General features: G+C 38.4%; 2 protein-coding genes across 2 annotated transcripts in view; both read left to right on the forward strand.

Annotated features, from left to right (window-relative positions):
* smpd3 (sphingomyelin phosphodiesterase 3) overlaps nt 1-10,023 on the forward strand; it is a 35,726-nt gene extending 25,703 nt beyond the window's left edge. The window contains exons 5-9 of the mRNA XM_040133638.1: nt 3,261-3,422; nt 4,156-4,245; nt 6,600-6,663; nt 8,094-8,262; nt 9,876-10,023. Of these exons, the coding sequence (XP_039989572.1) occupies nt 3,261-3,422; nt 4,156-4,245; nt 6,600-6,663; nt 8,094-8,262; nt 9,876-9,977 (587 nt within the window). The 3' untranslated portion in view covers nt 9,978-10,023. The remainder of the gene's footprint in view (nt 1-3,260; nt 3,423-4,155; nt 4,246-6,599; nt 6,664-8,093; nt 8,263-9,875) is intronic.
* Nucleotides 10,024-17,972: 7,949 nt separating this feature from the next.
* On the forward strand, nt 17,973-20,181 carry LOC120793340 (C-C motif chemokine 4-like). The gene is made up of 3 exons (XM_040133315.1): nt 17,973-18,159; nt 19,079-19,193; nt 19,288-20,181. Exons 1-3 carry the CDS (start codon nt 18,093-18,095, stop codon nt 19,400-19,402), a joined length of 297 nt encoding a protein of 98 aa, XP_039989249.1. The 5' UTR covers nt 17,973-18,092; the 3' UTR covers nt 19,403-20,181.
* Nucleotides 20,182-23,391: the final 3,210 nt, after the last annotated feature.

The raw sequence follows: 23,391 nt of genomic DNA on the forward strand, positions 1-23,391 counted from the left end.
TGTCGTTTAGCCTACTGTTTTTGAAATTAAGATTAATTTCAGTCCATAAATAATAACACATACAACAAAAGGCAAACATAGGAAAGGTGTAGGCAGAAGCTAAAGCTTCTAGTGCTTACGCTTTCTACAATACACAACATAGTAGTGATCAGACTGCAACACAGTGGAAATTTTAAACTTTTCCTACTATAATCATGCCAGCACACATTGCACAATGCTACACATTATTTGAATACATCTGCATTACGCCATTCAAATTAGAGGAAAATACTGTATCTGAAAACAGCTAAATCTCTTCTTCTTCTCACAGCCAACATCTAGTAAGAAGTGGGATAGACAGCCTTAGCTGACCAAATCATTATTCCATGGTCAGGATGGTCTCTGACTAAATCACACAACATACAGTTGAATGACAACAGCTGTGCCTCATCATTGGTTATATCAATGTCTCCTGCTCTCTGTGGTCACCTGTACCGTGTTTTAATACAGTCAAATTTACCTTATGGTTATTCTCATTTACATATTTGTTTGTTTCTGTTGTCAGACAACTGAGCAAGTATGAAATACTTATGTTATCTAGGCCCATAAACAGTAAATGTTAACAAGCATTCATTTTGACAAAATCAGCAAAAATCCAAGATAGTGACAACGGCTCTGCTGTGTATTTGGCTACATTGGCAAAAATTGAACGGTCACAGAGAAAGTTAGAGGCCCCCAACCACCACTGGGCTCGCTTAGGTCATCCTTTTGGAAAAACTCAGTTTAACGCGTAGACACTGAAACACCAAGCTGGTGTTTTAGGACATACACACTCTAGAGGCTATTTTGGAAAAGCTCCATTTTAGGGGAAGAAAAACGACATTCTAGTCTGGATCGGGGACTGAAACAGAGAGAAAAAGATGTGTTTACAGATTTAACCTGCTTAATGTGGACATACTCTTAGTTCTTCACTATATCTGTTCCATAAATTCATCCCTTTAATGGAAATGCAATGATTTATTTACATTAGTCCTGACCATTTTTCTCTTAGACATGTGTATTTCTCCAGAGTTATATTGGTTTTCTCTGACTTGGAACAACTTCTGGATATCTTCTTGTACTAATTTGTTTTTTAATTAATACATGATCAGTACTGCTTTAAGATCTACCAAGGCAATGTTTAAGAGCCTGTAACTTAATAAACACTTGTTTGGTTGGCTCTTGATAAATAGTTTTGTCCGTTTTGTCCGTAGTGTTGTCCTTTTGAAGTATAAAAATTGATTTGTATTTGTTTAATATGTATTTCCCTATACATAGTGAATAATGTATGGAAGTGAATATAAGGTGTTTGATTTAAGAAGTTTTGATTTTTAAAAAAATAATGTAATTTTAATAGAAATTCTAGCAGTGGCCCGTTTTTCTTTGAAAAATGCAGCCTTTGAACTGTGTCCTTCAGAGGCCTGATCATAAGACTGCATTTCCATTTGGTTTCACTTCATTATTCAGCCTCACGTCTAATCACGTTAGCCAATTTCTGTTTGGGAGAAGAGGTGATTTTGTTTTGTCGGGCCCTGACTAGTCAGCAGCGAGTGGCATATCTGTCCCGCCGATGCCATTTTTGACGCCGTCACGGATGCTGCAGTTGTGGTTGCTAGGAACAGTACACTTAACATTTGTCATGTCGACACCTGCCGCCATTTGATTTCTTTGGTCAGAGCTTAGTTATTTTTCTGACTCTGTCACTCTGGCAGCTTCCCATTCTTAATCTGGCACACACAGTTCTGACTGGTTGGTTGTTTTTACAACTGAGAAAACTGTTGTTAATGGACATAGCACCAGACTTACTGGAAAAGCAGAAAACATCAGAGATGTGGGCTGGGGAAACAGTTGAATATCTTGCCCTAAAAGGGAGATGTGGGCAGCAATTCAGTTATATGTATTTATTTATAACTAACCTGAAACACTGGTTGCAAGTTCCCCATCGTGGGGGAACTTGCACACTGACCCCTGGGGGTAATGTGCAACATTGTACTTGGCCAAATTCCCCACTGGTATTTACCATTTTGTTGACCATTCAAGGATAACACCTGGTTGTAAGCTTGGAAATTCACAAATTTTGAATTCAGAAAGACTGCCTTAATGCACCATTTAACACCTTTTAAAGTGCGGAGAGCAATAGAAGATACACAAGTGATATCCTCCAGAGTTGGACAAAAGAAGGCTGTATTAGCCAGATGTATTTGTCAGAGCCTCTGAACAAGGCTGTTATGGCATGTTTGGTCTAGATAGTGGGGGGTTGGACTGTATTACTGATCATACTTATTACTTTGGCACTCTATTAGAAAAGGATATTTGCTGAGTTACAAATATATAAATTAACATCATCTAAGTCTTCCAAGCAAGTTGTCCTCAGAAATAAATTTTCACAGACAGAAAGCTAAACTGAAGCAAGGAAGCATGCACAAACACAGAGACACACAATATTCACACATACATAGGTAAGTGTACAGCAAACACGCCTCCACAATCCTCGACTTTATCTATCTCTAAAAGATCCAGTAACACAAAAAGAAAAGAAAAAAAAACACATTACATTTCACATGTACCTGAGCTGAAGCTGAGAGTAATCAAAGCCAAACCCACCTACTCCCCCACCAATATCTTGACACCTCTTTCTTTCTCACACTCCACTATTCGGCTAATATTTCTCTCTCACACTCTCTCACCCACCACCTCCCTCTAGACACCTCCTCCCTTCTCTCTCCAATTCCATTTTATCTGATTTACTGGCAGGAGTGGACAGAAGAAAACATTGCCAAAGCAAAATTATTATTAAAAATTATTTGACTAGATTTACATCGCATCACATGAGATTCCATCCTTTGTTTTCGGATCAGAACAGGTTGGACAGGATCGTGTGCTGGATTTTTGTGCTCTGTTGCATTGTGTTGTGTAATCTTATGTTGTCTTATTTTATATTGTATCGTATCCTGAAATCTCCTCTTATATTATAATATATTGTAAGCTAATTTCACCCAATCTTTCACCCACAATAGTGATACTGAATTATGCTCTGAGGTCTGTGATAATACCCAGGCATGTTGTCCATTTTTGACTGCCCCGCTCTTACTCCCTGTTTTGTAGATCAGTTCAGGTCAGATTCATTGAGACGTGCTCGGCTGTCTTCAAGGCAAGCTCTTTGTATTAATTTGCTTCTTCTCTCCCTTTCTCCCTGCTTCCTCCCTCTCTTTACTATACACATACACTGCACCGTCTACCAGTTGATGCCTCTGTACGATGTGAGCAGCTGGACCTGTTGCTCCGGTGGGGGGCAGAGTTTCGACATTCCTCATCCCAACCACCTGAAGGAGAAAAGGTGCTGGAAGACCTGGTGGCCTTTGATGTCATCCTGGGAGACCTCAACTTTGACAACTGCTCTTCAGGTATGCAATTGTCAGGGCTAAACCAATATATTCTAAACCATAAATATTATTTTTCAACCTGATGGGGGCTCCATCTTTCAACATCTCTTCCCCAAAAAGCACTGAATACGTGTCCAGCACGTATAATTCATAAAAGTACTTTTAAGACCTCTTATACTTCTGCCGCAGAGTAGTTTTTAAACAAAATGATAAAATATTAGCATATTTACTATTGATGGTAAAACTTGAAAGTGAAGTGCAATGTAGAAACACATGACTCATCGGTCAAATGCATAAATGGTAAGATTATTGCTTTTCCCACAATTAGATGTAATTAATTTCTGTTTCAGAAGAAATATCACAGTTATTAAATAATAAGCCATTACCTTTCTTTCAACCTCCTCTTAACATGATTGATGTTAATATACTACAAAACTACTGTATATAACATTCCTGTATCCTGATTATTCCTCATTATTTGAAGTCCCGATCATTTACACTTACTTATTACTCCTTGTTCCCAGGAAGTTTTTTTTATCAAAACACAACATTTAGCCAGACAACAAAACAAACTATGCAGTCATATATTGTATATCACATTAGACATTAGAGTAGAGAAACAGACATAATAAAGGATACCTGGAACATCTGCAAAAGAATTGTCAATAGTGTGTTATTCTTTTGTTATATTTAGACTGAAACTGTGACTGTGTGTGTAACATTGCACTGTGTGTGTGCTCTTGTGTTTTTCCAGAGGACAAGCTGGAGCAGCAGCATGCACTTTTTACTCAATACAAGGACCCATGTCGCCTGGGGCCAGGGGAGGACAAACCATGGGCTCTGGGTAAAAACATGCACACACACGCAGACACACACACACACACACACATGCACGTGTATCCACATTCTCCTCTGTGGACAAAGTCTGACCTCACATTCACTGTAGTTCCTTATACACATAAACATCTAATACATGCATTCACGGATGAAAACTTTCAGAAAATATGCATCAACACCACAAACTTATCCTCAAAAAATTATGTTATACTGCATTAAGATATACAGATGTGGCTATACACACATAACCTCAGTGGCCCGGGACATATGGTGAGCTATAAAGTACATGAAGAGCAGAGCAGACTATAATCTGGCTTTGTCTGGCTAAATCAGGATGCACCCTCTGTGTGAATTAAAATACACCCAGTACAGTGTGGTGATACATGGGCATTAGTGACGTAAAGACTGGAGGGTTTTGGTCTGGATATGAAACGTTATTTAGGCCAGTAGTATTTTGGGGACAGTGTGGGCAGTACAGAGTGAAAGGGCTCATTTAGAGAAGGGCTTATTTATTTGTACAGGGACACAGCGAGCCAGGGGAACATGTGCAGTTTGCTTGTTATTACAGGAGGGGAAGAGAGAAGCAAGAAAATAAGAATAGATCAATGAATCAATAATATAAAGGGAAGGAAGATTATCCTGTTTCAAAAAGCTTATCCAAAGAAGATTAGACCTAAATGAATACTATAGCGAGCAGAGCGCCAGGTTGCCAGATGTGCCAACAGTGTGTCGACAGATTACATGAAATGTGCTTAACTGTGACAGCTCCAGGAACCTTCTAGTGACGCCACCCTACCAACCAAATGCACAGACAACCCTACAGAGCTTGTGCTACATATAAATCACAGGGCATTACAGCAAGTCTGCGACCATTTGATAGTTAGAAAGCAGTGGCATGGAAGTAAAGACACACGATTGAAGCTCTCAAAATAAAAAAAAATAAAAATCTCATGCTGTTCATCATCATCCCCATTCTTAATGTGTCTCTTTTGATGATGCATTTGAGTTTGAGTTTGATGACAGATTAAACATGTAAACCACAAACCAAAGACCCCAAAAGTACACTGACTGTGGCTTCCCATGTATTTTAGGAGTTGTGGTCAAAATTGGTGTGCAGGAACATTTATTTTGTGTGGGCGATGACAGAATTTATGAAGACAGAGAAACTGGAGTCATGCTAAGCACTTGAAAGAGGAAATCTTTGTTTCAGTCATCTTAAACCTGCTTTTATACTTGTGAAAAGTGCCGGCTGAACATCAGATGCCTACTTTTCATAAGAGCTCCCAACACTCTTGAATTGACCCAGGTAACTTTGGAGTGCTGCTCTCTCCATATGGGACATTTTCAACGCTTTCTCATCGGCCTCACATCCTCATTGTCAAAAGAGTCTCTGAGTGCTCGTCTCTCTCTAGCTATTATATTTCACTGGTTGATGACAGTGGATAGTGGATAGTGGTCAACATAAATGCAGAGATATATGCTCTCAGAATAAAGTCTGCTGACGCTTCCTTTGCCCCATCGAAAAAAAGCCAAGTAGCACTTAAAGAGCAGCTATGTGTGAAGCGAGAAGCTGTTCGTCATGGTGAGGGGGAGGATTGTAAAGCATACACCAGATCAATAAACAGGGTACAGAAAATAACCATGGCCATATTTGTATATATGTTACTGCGAATGAAAAGCTTTTCTATCACCTGGCCAATCACCGCGGAAAGCATGCATGACTGCAACAGACCCCCATCCATTACCCCCAGGGGGTAGTATCGCCTATTTAGACTCAGGCATTTCAGTCATTTTGCAGAAGTGATTTCACCTTATCAACTACAGAGCTCAACAGCCCTGCCTCCCAGAAATTACAGTTCTATGCTATTTCTATATATCATCGAACAGTCTTATTCCTTTGTCATCCCATTGATCTGACAAGTCATGGATAGTTTTAGTATCCCACTGAGAGATAGAAAAAGGTGAGACACCAGTCACACAGTTAAAGCTTTGGAAGACTCGACTATTTAGAGGCCATTTAAGAGTGCTTGCGGTCATTTTTCCAAAATATCCCATACAAATAATGCAAATGACATTATAGGACCTAATTTTTAAAACAGCACTTCTTTTTAGGGGGGGGTCCTTCACTGGACTCAAGAAAGTTCTCACCAGATCGAGGAATAGTGGAATATAATTGCTCCTTCATCCACAAGGTATTAGAGAAATGAAAGAAGGTAAAAGAATGACTCTTGTCCTATGGGGGTATTTAGGGAGACACTGAAATGAAGAGTAGAGCAGATTTGTCAATCGAAGTGATGAGAAATGATTTGAAACGTGTGTGACCGTCTGCCTTGTGATGCATTTTGATGTGGCATTCAACAGGTACTCTACTGGATCCCAGTGGCCTTTATGACGACGAGGTCAGTTCACCTGAAAGTTTACAAAAGTAAGACACACACATACACACGTATGTGTTTTTGTTTTGCTTTCTTGTTTTTTTGCTTTGCTTTGTTTTTTGTTTTGTTTTCTTGTTTTTTTGTTTCGTTTTGTTTTTGTTTGTTTTGTTTTGTTTTTGTTGTTTTTGTTTGTTTTTCATTATGTTTTTATTTTGTTGTTTTTTGTTTGTTTGGGGGTTTTTTGGGGTTTTTTGTTTTGAATTTTTTGTTTTGTTTTGTTTTGCTTTTTTTTGTTTTGCTTTTTTTTGTCACATAGAAGACCACTGAACTGATTTACACTGATTCTCTGGAGATTCATCCAAATCTTTATTAAAACCACCACATGCTGAAAGCGAACCCGTACCCATACTAAACACGAAGTCCTAATCCTAAAATGAAGTGGTTGACCTTGGATGTTGGGTCCCCATAATGTAACTGTTTGATTAGCTATTTGTCACCACAATGTGAGCATAACCAGACACACACACACACACATCTGTCATACTATACTTGTTAGGATGGGCTCATTGAAGAAGCCCTACCTTATCTGCAATTCTAGCCCAGCCTTAACCCTTTTGCTAACTTCAACTTAAACCTCGCTTTGCAGAAATGTCCTCTCTAAGTTTCTAAAACTAATTTTGGTCCTCACAGTGATACAACAATGAGGAGCACAAGCACACATTTTTATTGTTTTATTTGTGTTCATTCCTTAACCCCTAACCCAGCCTTCACATTACACTAAACTCAATAAAACGCCGAGCTTGAGGAATCATACTCGTTTTAATCTTATTTTTCTTTGTTCAGTCTTTTTTTTTTTTTTTTACAGTAATATATGTAAATTAATTATCTTAATTATCTTTATTGTATTATCTCTGACTCAATTATTTGTCAGTCAGAAGATGCTTCTATCTGTTCCAATGCAGGTTTGCCAAACTTTTTATGACACAGGCACTACAGTAGTTGCATTCTGTTAGAACTGAATGTGTAGGGATCATGTTAAATCAGGACTTTCCAATATTTTGCATGAAATGATGGTGGAAACCACTAGAAAGTAACAGCGCACCCTAATGGAAAAACAGGCAGTAGCAGCTTTCTCACCAGAAATACAGTAGCAGGTTTAGACTTAAGAAGTGTTAATGGCACGAGGAAAAAAATATTAATGTACACTTGTAGTATCTTATAACTAAGTCTTAGCTGCCCTTTGACCTCAGCACTGCACTCCATGATTCATAATTCTGTGCGCTCACTCTTGCGACTTTGCTTGTTGTTGTTGTTACTTGTTGTTTGTCCTGTTACTTTTTTTTTTTCCTTTGTTTTTTCCTGTATTTGGACTGTGGCAAAATACATTCAGGGCTACATCCTCCGTCCTCCTATGTATCTGTCTGTCTTCCTGTCCAAACATCAGTCTATTGATCCTCTCCCTACGCTGTGTGTCTGTCAGAGTGATGGAGAATGAGGAGGGGAGGAAGGAGTACCTGGTGTTTCCTCCCAGCAAGAGCCAGTGTCCCGCCAGCAGTCAGAAGGGGAGGAAGATCCCACTGAAGGGCAATGGTCGCCGGATTGACTACATCCTCTACAGAGACGAGGGCCTGCAGCAGGACTGGAAACTGGTATGGTTTAGTAGAGGATTACTTCAAAAGTTTCAAAGGATTAAGCTAGCTATTCAGTACTTTGTTGTTGTCAACAGATCCTATAAAAAGACCAAAACCAATAATAAATTGACACTAACAAGTATTATCTATTTATCCAAAGCCTGATATATCTTATTCGTCTGTGCCACAGAGCTCCACTTTTTTCCTCAAACTTTTAAAAACACATCAGTGAGCCACATTGCTGCACTGGGTGACATGTTCTCCTTATACAATGAATGTAGGTACTGTCACAACAAGAAAAATATAGATACACAAGCCGGCTTACAGCAGGCTTACTCCAATCAGTAAGTCAAAATCTTCCAGTCCATAGAATATGTGGACATGCAGAAAAGTGTAGACAGCAAAACGGATTGTGAATTATTTCTACTTATCCAGCATGAAGTTCTGTGCAGCAGACAGCTGTCAAACCTGTCTGTTGAAGGGCTTGATTTGTGGATCGACTAAATATAAAATCATAACAGTCAATAAGAGACAGCATAGACTGGGAATTTGAAGCAATATTGCACAGAATGAGACACACAGCAACAGGGCTTGTAGGCTGAGATTATTGCGTTTCCATTTACAAGAATTTATTGCAAAAACTCTGTTGAACTGCTTGTCATTTTCTTGTCAGCAGGCAGGTAACCTGCCTTATTCTGCCATGATTAATTTCCTAGCTGCAAAACACTTGTCAACAGTTGTTTTCCTGAGCCATGTGAAACATAATGTTTGAGAGGGGAACAATTACGCACAACAGCAGAAACTGGGAAGGAAAGGAATGAGGGCAATACTGTCATGGCTGTCTGTCTGCGTGAGGGATTGGAGAGGACTGGAAAACCACATCACACCATTTACATAGAACATCTCTCTCGCTCTCAGTCTGACTCTCTCTCCTCCTCTCAAACCGCAGCCACTCGATGCCACCTTGTGTCAGAATATAGTTACTGTAACATCATTTCACTTGACACTCACTGCTCAGTGAAACTGATTAAAATATATTGTTGTTCCACATTAACAAACCTCAAACGTCTTTGTATAGTTTTCACATTTCTTCACACACATTATGTCATTATATTGTTTATGTTTGTTCAGTTGCCTTATACTCCTTTTGGAGAACATGTGTTGTAGTCTAACACTTATAATGACTAGTACTAGTGGCATTTGTGGAATTAATGATAGTACCAGTGGTGGTAATAGTGACAGTAAGTAGCAGGGAACTAAAATGTATTGCCAAAAGTGTGTAGATACCCTTCCCTTAAGTTCCAGCAAAGGGAAATGTTAATGTTACACAGTGACCTTTTTGTTATTCTAGCTTTATTGCGACAGATTGGGGAAGGCCCTCTCTTGTTTCAGCATGACAATGTCCCTATGCACAAAGCCAGTCTCATAAAGAAAGGGTTTTCCCAGTTTGGTGTGGAAGAACTTAACATACCTGCCCAGTTCTGACCTCAGTCCCATCCAGTACCTTTGGGATGAACTGGAACACTGACTGCAAGTAGTAGCTTCAGTACAAATGGAGAGTAACACTTTACTTTAAACCCCCCTCCAGTTGATTGTTTGATGATAATGGTTGTTATCTCGACCCCATACAGGAAATTGAGGAGTTCAGCTTTGTCACCCAGTTGGCTGGCCTCACCGACCACCTGTCTGTGGCCATGCGATTGGCTGTTTCCACCGGGGAAGAGGAGCCTTAGATCGACCGCCTGAAGTTTTTTAATATACTGCCATGGAGGAACGGCAGACAACAAAGAAGAGGAGAAAAGATTAAGAGTTTACAAATATGGAGCAGTTCTGCGAGACGATTGAAGGGACAATGAAATGGAAAACTGAATCAATGGAGGAGCACTCAGTGGTTGAATGGATATAAAGCAGGTAGATGAGAGCAGCGGCAGAGGTGGGAAATGAAACAGAAAGAGTCTGGAGGGGAGAGATAAGCCGGGGAATTCAGTTTAGAGAGCCAGAAAGATATTCATCTTCCTGGGTAAACCACACACACACACACACACACACACACACACACACACACACACTAAATATACACACTAAACACACAACCACAAGTGATCAACATTTTGATGGTTGGATATCGCCTGGGCTCTCCGTTCCTCTCCTCCAACGCTCCCTATTGAACCGAGAGTTTTATTTACAGTGAATTGTTTCATGTAGCCAATTTACAGACACTCCTTTTATTGGATCTGTTTTAGCTGTAGTGTAAGTATGATTTTTTTATGATTCTACCTTCAGGGATGGTTGGATCCTTATTCTTTAGTGACTGTGTAAAAAAGGAAAACACATGATTTAAGTGATGAGAGTGAAGTGTACAGCTGCTGGCTGGTCTTTAACTTGACCGTCTGTGTCCTTGTGTTCAGCACCTTTCTGAAAGGTTATTGGCCAGTTCTGCTTTCAGTCATTCACCTTACTACTCCCACAAAAGTCCCAGGAACCTCAACAAGTGTCTTGTTTTCTAAGAAAAAAAATTAACAAAAAAACAAAACAAAATCAAAACTAGTCTTTCTTAAAGGAGAAAAATAATATAAAACAATTTCTATTGTCGCCACATTACTTTTTATAGGAAGTTTAATGCCTGTTTAATACTATATTGTATGCTTCTAAAAAGAGGTATCTTATAAAGGGATGAAACTGACAGAGAAAGTTGTTTGATGCAATGCGATGCTTATTGCATGTTTTCCAGCCATGATTGGTGAAAATTTGAAAAGTAGACGACCTTTTTTGGTTTAATAGTGGGAACTGAAGCTATGCTGATGCATGATGGAAACAGTATCAGTTTACAACATAAATATAGCGGCTCGATACACTTGCTTGCTTGAGTCTGGATGCGTGAAGAGTCAAAAAGCATTTTGCCCTGAAACACACACCGTATGCCAGTGTGGCATTTGTGCATTTGAAACTCCCAGGGCTAATGAAACTTTACACATACAAAGGCATGCACAGAAACACACTGAGGATTCACTTAAGCAGAAACCCAGCTGTACAGAGGGCTTTCAGGTGATGTAACATACCCTCTGGTTGCTGTATCTGGGGTCCTCAAATGATGACTTGGCTGAGAATAGCTATTATTAGCTTGTTAGCTAACAAACCACTGTAGCTCTCCGGTTAGCAAGCCATCACTGTGTTGTAAGCACATCTGATTTGTGCACTAGCTAACATATAGCATGCAGCCCGTTTTTTTGTGTGAGCACACCCAGTTGCCCATTGGATCACCATGATGACAGCCGTATTGTGCCGGCAACTGTAAAACCTCATAATACAGAAACAATCGCAAAACCCACACGCTGCACACACCCTGTACAATATGCCAAGTACATGTAAACACATTTTATGAAGTTCTAAACTGTCCCAAAGATCAAGACAGCCCACCCACAAATATACGGAATTCATGTAGCACAAATGCTAATGAATACAGATACCCAGCATTACCAAGTACATAAATACTGTACATGAAGTTGTGTGATACCAATGCAACACAGCGTAAGGTGTGTTCAGATTGAAAGCAAGAAAAACTTTAGAGACAGTGCAATTGCATATTAATGACTTGCAAAGACGCAAGGGAAGTCATTTCGCCTTGGGCTGTGCAGAATGAGGAGAGACGCATCTGCCCACATTATAAATGTTTCAATTTAAGTGAAGAGTTTACATTTATGCCGAGGCTTTCTGCCTCCCATTGATGGACAAACAGAGGTAAGAAGAAAAGCAGAAGAATCTGGATGAAAATAACAGAAACAGCTGGGGCTGTAGTTTTGAGATAAGTTATATCCTGTCTGTATGTTGCTACCTAGCTACAGCTATTGGCTGTTTGTGGCACACACAAACTGCCCATAGAGACCATCAGTCCTATTCATTCAGTTCACAAATAATGCAAAGAGAAATTTTATTTCACTTTCAGTCTAAACACACCTTTCATATTCTGCTCCTCTCACCTCTCTATATATTACAGTATTGAGTTACTGCTTCTGCTGCTGGTATAAAAAAAATAAAAAATATACTGTACAGAAGGATGCAAACCAATCCAGAGATTACAACCTTTGGAATATTTTAACTCATAATAATGCTAGTATAGCATAGCATTTACATTAGCATTCAACTCCAAATCTTTAACAGGGCCACACAGACCATGGCATCAAACAGGAGCTGGAACTTTTTAAAGAGCAGTGTTTAGTCAGTGTAATTGTTTAGAGACTTCTTTACAGTAAAACGTTCCTTGTGTCCCCTGTAAACCCATTGGCTTTGGTGCTCCCTGTGATCATATGCTATGTTGAGTGATAGGCCACAATTGTTACCTCAATCTTTAGAAAATAGGAATGTGGAATCAGGCCTACACCTAAATGATTAGTAATCTTAAGTGCGATGCTGCCAGATCTAACAGTTCTGTTTAGAAAGAAGTTTGTTCTTCATACAGCAAAAACTTAACTTAAGTTTGCATTAGCCACCATAAGAAACTGGTCATAACAGAGCAAATAAGGTTGCTGCCTTTAACCCCCTGAGTGGGCTGAAATGAGAAATTATGTGTTTTATTATTATTAGGTTCAGCTTTTAATCTGTAACAGGACATTTGAGTCATGTTTTCCTGAAAATATTCTATCCTAATAATCTAGCTTTAAAGGATGAGGTGGTTTTAGTAACGTAGCCTCTCAACAGTATGTATGCTAATGTACTCGGAGGAAACTCCAGATCAATGATCTACTGTACTGGGAAAACATGGATCATGTTGGTGTCGAGGTTGTCATCATTCAACATCGGACAAATAACAAAACATGCTGTCTATTTCTTTTTAAGATGTGTGGAAAAAAATCACTAATGTAGAAGCCTGTTTCTTGAATAAAACATGCATTACAGTAACAGTTTAGGGTTTAAGATACAGTGTGATTTCCATAGTCTGCACGGTGAACAATGTTTACAACAGGTTTTGACCTGTTTCTTGGCACTAGAGAGGAGCTTTTCAAATGTCGTGTTCAACATAGATGTTTGTGTATCTTTGGGCAGCTCGTCATGTTATATTCTTTCAATACAAACGTGCTAATTGATGTTTCTCTGAACACGCTCTGCTGAAATGTAACACAGTATGGAAAGTACAGTATGCGTCATACAGGGGGATACATCATACTGTTGTGAGTGTGCAACTGTGTGAGTGTGTGTATGTGTATGGTATGCGTGTGTGAATGCAGGAAACATACTGGTTGCTTTATGTATCTTCAACTGTCACGATTGCATACACTATGAGTCCCCACGTCACCCAGCTACTCTGACACTCTCTGTGTCTCTTTATGACTGACATTATTCAGATTATTATGACTAATATACTCTTCTTATTACTAGGGTTTCGATCTTTCCTTTTTTCAATTCAAGTCTTAACATATTGTTTTTTAGGTTGAGTCTGTGTCAGATTCTTTTGCGGATAACCACTCCTCGGGTTATGGTTAACTTCAGATGAGCTCAAATACTAGATTATGTTGTTTACCTGGTAAATAGTCATGTAAATACACTATACAGTATAACCTACTGGGAGTTACAGAAAGGTGCCGCCGTTACCCGTAGAAGTTTCTCTTCGGGTAAATTCGTAATAGTTTGGGGGAAATAGAGTGGTAGGAAATGTAAAGTTTTATTTAATAACATTTTCAATTGTCCTGTTCTATTACATGACACGCGAGTACTTCCAAGCAATTCATTAATAAGTATGGAGAGATTTGCTTGGAGAGCAAGCATCCAAACTGTAAGAGTTGTGTAGTACTACATCTTCATGATTAAACTACACTTTTGTGTTATTTTTAAAAATTGGAATGTGGAGGTAATTGATGTTAGAATTTGGAGCCTTTTTCATTCTGCTAATTGTTCTGTGTTTGTATTTTTGCATATTTTTAATAACAAAAAAACTGAAGAAAGTGATGGGAAAGAAGCTGGTCGGTTGGTCATGATTTAAAGGTAAAAGGTGACAGTGTAAAGGCAAAGTATTGGTTTGTGCCCAAATACGGGAAGGCTATCATTCAGTCAGTTTGGCACACATTAAATTGATTATGGGAGGAAACCAGAACTCACCAGATGGCAGGCAACCTTCTTAGCAATTTCTACAGTGGAAAAAATACATATATGCTAGGCGGGTGTAGAGTAACTTATCACAAGTGAAATTCTTCCATTAAGTCTGCTGTTTTGGGCTTGACAGTAATGGGTTTATCGAAGCTTTTTCATTGACTGCTGCTGCTTGGAACTAAGTTGATGAGACCAATCAGACTGAACCAAAACAGTTAAGTTGTTGGCCCTAAAACTAAAAACAATTCAGAGATGAAAGATGTTAAAATGCTCTTTAGAACTGAGGGGAACTGCAGAGGCAAATCATTTTTTATGGGTTCATCAATATAAGCAACCCCTTTTACCTTACGCATAGTAATTTTTCGAGCATTCTTATAAAAAATATTGATTAGTGCAGTTTTAAAGTCAAAGACTGCGCAGGATTTCTTCCTCACACACTGACTGGGGTGCAGCTGCAGTGCACTCAGTGTTGCCGATGGTGATTGTATTACAGTAATACTATTGATTAAAACAGCAGTCCAATTTGTACACCTTCTAGCATAGAATGAAAGCGATCTCTCACTGTCAAAGTATATCATGTTTTCTGTAACTTTACACTCACCTGATCTTTTCCATATTAGCCCTTGCTGAGAAGACCGATTATGATTTGGTCTCTGGTCTTTTTTTTTTCTGTTGATTTTTCTTTGGATGAGGAGTGTTTCTAAATGGGCTCGTCTAGCTTGATCTATGTAATGTGGCACGGGGATCAATAGCTTTTCTCTTTCTAAGCTTCTTCAACAAACTGCTTATTTTCTTCTGCTTTTTAAAAAAACAAAAAAAACAAAGGATTTTTCCTCTCTATCTGTGTCTTTGTGTCATTATTTGAGCTCTGGGCATTCAGGGGTCATTCACTGCACTGCCGTCAAAGCCTTATATGGAAATAATTATTTTCTATATAGCAACCAAAAGTGACGTTAATATCAGCTTATTTCCTCTTTTTTTCAATATGAGATACAGCCAGATTCACAATATATAAGAATATTACTGGGTCTAGCGCCTCAGTGAGGCTGGTATCTGAAAACAACACTGGGTTCGAGTAAAGAAAAAATGTGTGTTTGTAGGAAGACGTGAGAGAAGTTTTTCTGCTTTTGATGGGGAAGAAAATATTTCCCTAAAAATGTACATACGATACTGTGACAAGAATGAAAACCCCCTTACACTATTACTAAAGTCAAAACAACCATTAACGACAAACACAAAATCATCAGACTGTAAATGTGACAGAAGGCTGTGTGTATTTCCAACTAATTCCCAGTATAGCTTAAGAAAGTTAAACCAGTTGTGAGGTATTTTAGGATTCCTTTGATTCTTTAATACCAGCATGTGCTGCCACAAGTTTTTAAAGCCGCATCAATCAATATTTTTACATGAACACCAGGTCAGATGAGTATGTGTAATGTCAAAGACGGAGCTCGCCCGACCTCAGGTGCCCAGCACCAAACAGAAAGACAAAGTTAGCGACTGGTGAACGCTGTGGAGAATTTAGCTGCTAAAGAAACCAATATTTTGGTTGGAGAGAAACAAAACCTCATATGAATTCTAATGTTGCTCTGTGTCTGCTAGATGTGTAAATAGGCAACTGTTTGCTAACAAGTTTTGCATTATACGGTATGTCAGTGATGTGTTTACAGCTTGATGCACTGCCCACATGTGACAAATCAATTAATACTGCTTTAAAATCTAAAGATTCAAATTCAAGAATTTTGGTGAATCAAGTCTCCTTTTCTTCACTACTTTTTTCTACCATGCTTAAGGAAACTGACACTTATCCATCCATCTCATCATTTATTTTAGTGCTGAGTCTTAAATTCTAACAACAATGAAAAACATCTTGTGAGATAGTGAGATAATTTAACAACATTATTGACATTCTTGACCTTGGAATATGTATTTTTGAAAATAATTTCAACTCTAGGTCCACTTACTAGCTTTTTCTGAGCTTTCAACTGTCTTCATCCATATTGAATGTTGAGGACCATGACATAGACTAACTTGAGATTATTTTGTCATACAACCTTATTTTAAAATTACTTCTGAAAAAAAGATAGTTTTCCTGTGAAGTAGACTGAACACCTTTGTTTTATTCCAAGATACAAAAAAATTGTGGAAAAAGGAACTATTACAATTCCATCCTTTTTATACAAAATATCTGAATTATCTGGTCTAGAGCTTCTTATTATATCCAGCTTCTCATGCTGTTGCAAGACGTCTTCATATATGACTGGTCCAAACATGACAAGAAGATTTTATGACTAGATGATGCTAAAAATACAAAGCAGTGATATGAGTCAGACATACAGTAAGCCCCCATACAGATGTACTAGAGTTCTGACACAAAGTTCACCTGTTACAGTACATTATATACACTGAAGATGAATCCTGCTGCTTCGTGTGTCTTCTTTTTATACACCTTTACCCCTACTACTTTAAAAAGATCATTTGGTCATGCTTTACATTACATACCGCAACTTACATTGGAATTAAACTGAGCTTCAACTTACAGCCCGTACATGTACCGATAAGCAACAACATCAAAACCAGTTACCAGATTTACAGTTGTTGCTGAATTTATATATATATATATATATATATTCACACACACACATACATTCCTGGTGGAAATTATTGGCACCACTGAATTTTAAGTACAGAATTTAGAATATTTGCGGAAATAAATGCAAATTAACAAATTTTGTATAATAAAAATATTTTAAAATCTAAACCACTTCAGGCTGACCTGGAGCAATCGGAAGTGGTGGTTTCAGCCAGTACCATACGCCACACACTAAACCAAGTAGGGCTCCGTGGGCGAAGGTCAAGGAACACACCACTACTGAAAAAAAGCGCAAGAAAGTGCTTCAGTTTGTTTATAGGTGTTTATAATCTCCATCCCTGTCTTAATGAAAGCATTGTTATTGTTGTGCAGTAATCATTTTCAAAAACTTTTCAGAATTCCCAAACAGTTTTTACTGCTGTGTGGTTTTCCAGTGAAATAAAGGTTGTAAGTAATTTCACCACATTTCACCAGTAATTTCACTCAAACTTGTTCCTTGTTTGGCAAAGTGTTTAGCATTAGAGACATATGGAAATTTAGAGTTGGGATTTTTTAGTTGGGATTTTTTGTAGGGGGAAAAAGACTGGTTGTTGCCTTTTTTACATTAAATCAATTAGACACCCACCCTCAAAGATCTATTGTAGTTTATTCTATTCTATATAACTGCACAGTTTTTTCCTGATATTTGCTGTCAATTACACTGTGGTTTATCCTAAGTTACTGCAAAACGCTACAACAACACACACTATAAAAAGGTCTGTGATGTCCAAATGAGAAGTATCACACGTGACAGTACGAGACTAGACAGACGAACAGAAAGTACTGTAGGTATAACAGGGGAAGCACATTCCAAAAAAATACTTCCTCATTTTTCAAGTTGGTTTCGGGGTTCAGTAATGGCAATTTGTTTGGGGAAGTGAAATTAAATGAATACAAAAATGACAGACTCCAAAGAAACTCCCATAGCTGATAAACTGAGTCAGATAAAGGTGAGACACTGGGACACGTCATAGTAAAGTCCCTAGACGGACCTCTGGGTCTACCCAAGGCGATCTGTATAAATGTATAGACAGACAGAGTATCAATCCACACAGCTGAGGGAACAGGCTTATACAGCTCTGCTGAGACTTTCACCTGTTGCTACACTCTGAAGGGAACACACACACATTTCAGGATGGCTGCTCCTCGTCTTGCTCTGTCCATGTTTGTGCTGATGCTGGCTGTCATAACTCTGAGTGAAGGTAAGAAAGAGCTTGACAATAATGTGTTCAATCAGTGTGTGAAAGAGGTGAAGAAATGTAATCTTATTTTAAATTTTATAATTACAGTCATACATTTGATATAATGGATATATATTTTGTGGCAGTGATCAATGTGTATAAGAAGTTAATTTTCGAAGGAGAAATGAAATGGGAAACAGTATCCCTACAAAGTTTTAGGGATTGCACAGTTAAATTTTTGTTACATTTTTTTAATTTACGGAACACAATATGTACTCAAATTCACGATAATTTCCCTAATGGCTGGGGTAATGAGTATTCTGACCCTAAAAACAGAGTGTGTGTATATATATATATATATATATATAAAACCAATGCATCAAATGACTATAAGTAATGTGATAGAGGTCTCTGCTAATGACAACAGGCAGCTGTCTTAAGGGCACCACATAGCAGGCAGCCTAACATAATAGAGCATTTAACTGCGTAAAAGATGTTGTAGACCAAAACAGAGCTTAAAACAAATCTGAATAATGGACTTACACTCATCGTATGGCTACCAATATGGCTCCAGATGAATGCTAATGTTGCTCTGTGTCTGCTGAAAGTGTAAATAGGCAACTTTTTGCTAACACATTAGCCATAACAACTAAGCTAAGGTGAAGATACGTCTTGTTCTGTTGTGGTCAACAAAAATCTACTGATCCGGTTGCAGAGCTTCATGCACTAGTTGTATCAGAGGAAACTGCTCCAATCTTATCTTTAAAGAGAAGAGCCACCCGAAAATATTATTAAAACGGTAATTTTATAAAATTGAACGGCTTACTTTCTTAACTTGAACCAGCCCTTATTTCATCTAAACAGCAAAGGGACAAGCAAGCGATGTCTATCGGTCTGTTGCAGGTGGCCAAGTTGTTCATTCACAGCTGTTTGTTTGTAGGTCTGCGTGGTATTGGCCCAAAGAAGTGCTGCTTTCGTTTTATTGAGAACCCGCCTAAAGGCAGAGTGGTCAGCTACATGAGGACCAGCCAGCGTTGCTCCAACCCTGCCGTCTTGTGAGTTGAAAGAAAAATAAACAGTATCATTAACATCATTGCACCTCCACATGAATGTCCTGACACCAACTGTCTTGTTTATGTGTGTGTTAAGGTTGAAGACAGTGGCAGGTCGTCAGCTGTGTGCAAAATCTTCAGCTACCTGGGTGAAGGAGCTCACCAGCTCCCTGGACGCCAAATCCATCCAAGGAGAGGCGTACAACCTGTAACCATGGCAACATCAGAGCAAGAGTTTTACATGAACAAAATCTGCTTAGTTAATGTGTGTTGATGCTGCAACTTTTACAAATATAGTATGATACCATGCCCACTATAATGTCTGCAGGGGGACAGTCATAAGCTAAACAGCAGCTCACTGTCTGTCTATATGCAAACTATGCTAAGTATATACTAAGTATTCTACTATTTTGTAACATAGTCTTGGATAAAATTTTGCAGGGATGAGATGCATTTACATGGTCCATGCTATATTCAGAGATTTTTCTGCCATACATGACAATGTATGTATTTTAAGTTTCCAGTCTATTAATTATTGACATTACACCATATATTTTTTTTTACATGTTCGACAATTCTGGTTAAGAAACTTGTATTTTATTATATGGAACAATAGGTATATTTTTGCTTAATGCAACGCTCAAAATGAGACCGTCAACACTGTGAACTACTGTTTTGTTGTCATTTGAACTGCGTTACTACATTCTCCGTAAAGAATTGATCTTTTACAGTGAATGCCTCCCAGCTCCACATGCTGTCATCACTGGAGTATAAGCTATGGGCTACACCACTATTTCTACACTGAACCGTTGTGAGGTCTTTGACTTGTTTGTTCTAGAAAGTAAAGTGATGTTCTTTGGGGTTACTTTTCTATTTTCAGTCATGTTTTAAACTCAAGTTATTTGTACAAACAAGTAACCCAATTAGAAAAAAAATATATATATATATATTTCTGTATGCTTATGCTACAAATTTGATTCTCTTGGATTAAAGCAAGACAAAGTGAAAGTTTGACTGCTTCATTCTCTCTCTTCTTTCCAGGGGTCTAGATTAAATACAGTATATACAGTTATTTATTTAACAATTTACAAGTACTAATTTGATATTAAAGCAGAAATATATATAGCTTGAATCACCACTTTTATAAATTCATCTTTCTTTTCAAGACCAAGGCTTGCCTTAAGGACATAAAGTCCTCAATGACTTTCTACTGTTAAACTCAGACAAAACTGAAGTTATTGTACTTGGCCCCAAACACCCCAGAAACAAATTAATTAATGACACAGTCACTCTAGATGGGTTTTCCCTGGCCTCCAGTACCACCGTTAGGAACCTTGGAGTTCTCTTTGATCAGGATATGTCCTGATACCCCCACATGAAGCAAACTTCAAGGACTGCCTTTTCTCCTCTATGTAACATTGCAAAAATCAGGCACATCCTTTCTCAAAAAGATGCAGAAAAACCAGTCCATGCTTTTGTTACCTCTAGGCTGGATTATTGTAATTCCTTATTATCAGACTGTCCCAACAAATCTTTAAATACTCTCCAGCTGATCCAGAATGCTGCAGTGTGAGTACTGACAGGAACTAAGAAAAGAGATCACATTTCTCCTGTGTTATGTGCTTCTCTGCATTGGCTCCCTGTAAAATCCAGAACAGAATTTAAAATCCTCCTCCTCACCTACAAAGCCCTTTATGGTCAGGTACCATCATATCTGAAAGAGCTCATAGTACCCTATTGCCCGAGTAGAACTCTGCGCTCACAGAACGCAGGCTTACTTGTGGTTCTTAGAGCCTCCAAATGTAGAACAGGCCTGAACAGCCTTCAGTAATCAGGGTCCTCTACTAGGGAACCATATTCCAGTTTGGGTCCGGGAGGCAGACACCCTCTCCACATTTAAGAGTAGGCTTAAAACCTTCCTTTTTGATAAAGCTTACAGTTAGAGCTGGCTCAGGCTTGTCTTGAACCATCCCCTAGTTATGCTGCTATAGGCCTTGACTGCCAGGGGACTTCCCAGTGTGCAAGTCATTCATATGGCATTGATGCTCGTTATTAACTTGACTTCTTCTCTCTCCTGTAGTTTTGTGCTTTCTCATCTCTCTCCCCTCTCTTCCTGTCGCTTTCTGCAGGTATTTCTGGATCTGTGACTGCAAACCACCTACTGCCCCCATGATCCAACTCGACACACACTGCTTCAATTATTATTATTATATTGTTATTATATTTAGTCTGATTATTATTATTATTATTATTAGTCTTATTATTAGCCATATTATTATAATAATTAGTTTTATTATTAGTCTTATTATTATTATATATCCTGCATTGTGCTACGATGTCCTTCCTCCTTCTTGCCCCCTATTCTCTTTTTCCAGCCAGTCGAGGCAGACGGCCGCCCACCGTGAGCCAGGTTCTGTTCAAGGTTTCTACCTGTTAAAAGGGAGTTTTTCCTTGCCGCTGTCGCCAAGTGCTTGCCCATGTGGGAATGTTAGGTCTCTGTAAATATAACTATTCATGAAAAGTGCCCTGAAATTACTTCTGTTATGATTTGGTGCCATATAAATAAAATTGAATTGAATTGAATTGAATTACTTTTGTTGGATTGAAATATTTTAAGGTAGCAATCACTAAACGTATTTTTCTATAGTGTGTTTCACTTACTATTTTTATGCTGTTTGTTGCACATCGTTAAAGTGAAGTTCATATTATAATAGTAGTCTGTTACATGCAATGGTAAGGTTTTAAGCATTAGCTCCAGGGTGTGAAGAGTTAACACAGTGATTAGTACTGACCTGTAACAGAAAGAATGCATTGTTCACAGTTTGCACTCATATCCCACACTCCCTCACAGAAGATAAAACACTTAGAGTTTATTGATATGTGCGCATGCACAGAGCGGCCTTGAACGCAGGTGGCAGAACAGCATCCCCCGCCCGTTAGGAAGAAACAGCTCAGTTAGTCACGAGAGTCAGAACTAGGAAGTAAACAAAGAGGCAGGGCTTGTTTTCTTACAGGGCGCTGTCTCCCTAAATTTGGATGTGGTCGGGTGCTAAGACTCTGGGACCAGCCTATGCACCTACTAGGGAGAGCTAAGTCTAAACCACGGCCCCTCCCCAACTATAGTCCACCAATCACATTCATATTCAATATATTATTATTGTGTAACAGGCGGTAACCAGGCACAGCTGCAGAGTGATGGCATTGATTGGTTGCTATCTATATTTTACTGATACAGTTTGAAATAAAAGGCTTAACAGTATTTGGAGTCTGTCCTCTCTCAAATCAAAGAACTCGCCACACTCTTGGAGGAAGAAAATACCACATTCTTCCCCCTCTTCTCACAAATGAAAAATTGAATTACTGAGCAATTAAGCACACCCTTGCTTAATTCAATACACCAAGAGGTTTTGTCACTAAAAGCTGTCTTGGAGCTTATGGAGGCTAATGTTGGCCCATGTTAGCTAACTTTGGATAGATTCCTGTGCAATTACTATGTTAGTTTGCTGACTTTATGATTCTCCATTGTTCCACTACAGCTAAGTGTTTAAAATTATTCTCTAACTGCCACCTGTAACCACAGTAGCTCCTTTAAAGATAATGTTTAATAGTCTCACTTTAAAGTTCACTTTTTTTTAAAAGTACCACAAAAACAGAATTATTATTGGTTTGGGTGATGACCAAGTACAAAACATCTGACTCAATAGTTTTACTATGGCCCAATCTTGTTGACATTGTACATATTGTATATGACACCCCATACAGTGGTACATACATTTGAATTTTTTTAATTATCGTAGAAAAACATACACATGTGTATATTATTCAGCACATGTGCAAAATATTCTTAATTATATGGTAAATATATGGTATATTTAGATTTAGTTTGGTCATTTAAAAAAAAAATACTTTTCACACATGTAAACATATGAAATTGTGTAATGGACAGTTCAGAATATACAATTTCAATACAGCCTATTTTGTAAACATTTTTAAACATTGTTCCAAGAAAAATGTTCTTTACAAAGTCAGCTACAGTCACATTTGGACTACAGCACAGGAGAAATATAAATATTACTGAGCTGAGAGCAAGTCTGTACTTTTGCTTTCTTAGGAATTTGGGAATTTCTGCGGGAATGTCTGGTGGCAGTTGCTTTCTTTGCCACTAGAGTGTGAAACCGGACCATTCACTGTCATATCCAAG

Source organism: Xiphias gladius, chromosome 8, assembly GCF_016859285.1.
Source record: "Xiphias gladius isolate SHS-SW01 ecotype Sanya breed wild chromosome 8, ASM1685928v1, whole genome shotgun sequence".
In the NCBI taxonomy this organism is placed as follows: domain Eukaryota; kingdom Metazoa; phylum Chordata; class Actinopteri; order Istiophoriformes; family Xiphiidae; genus Xiphias; species Xiphias gladius.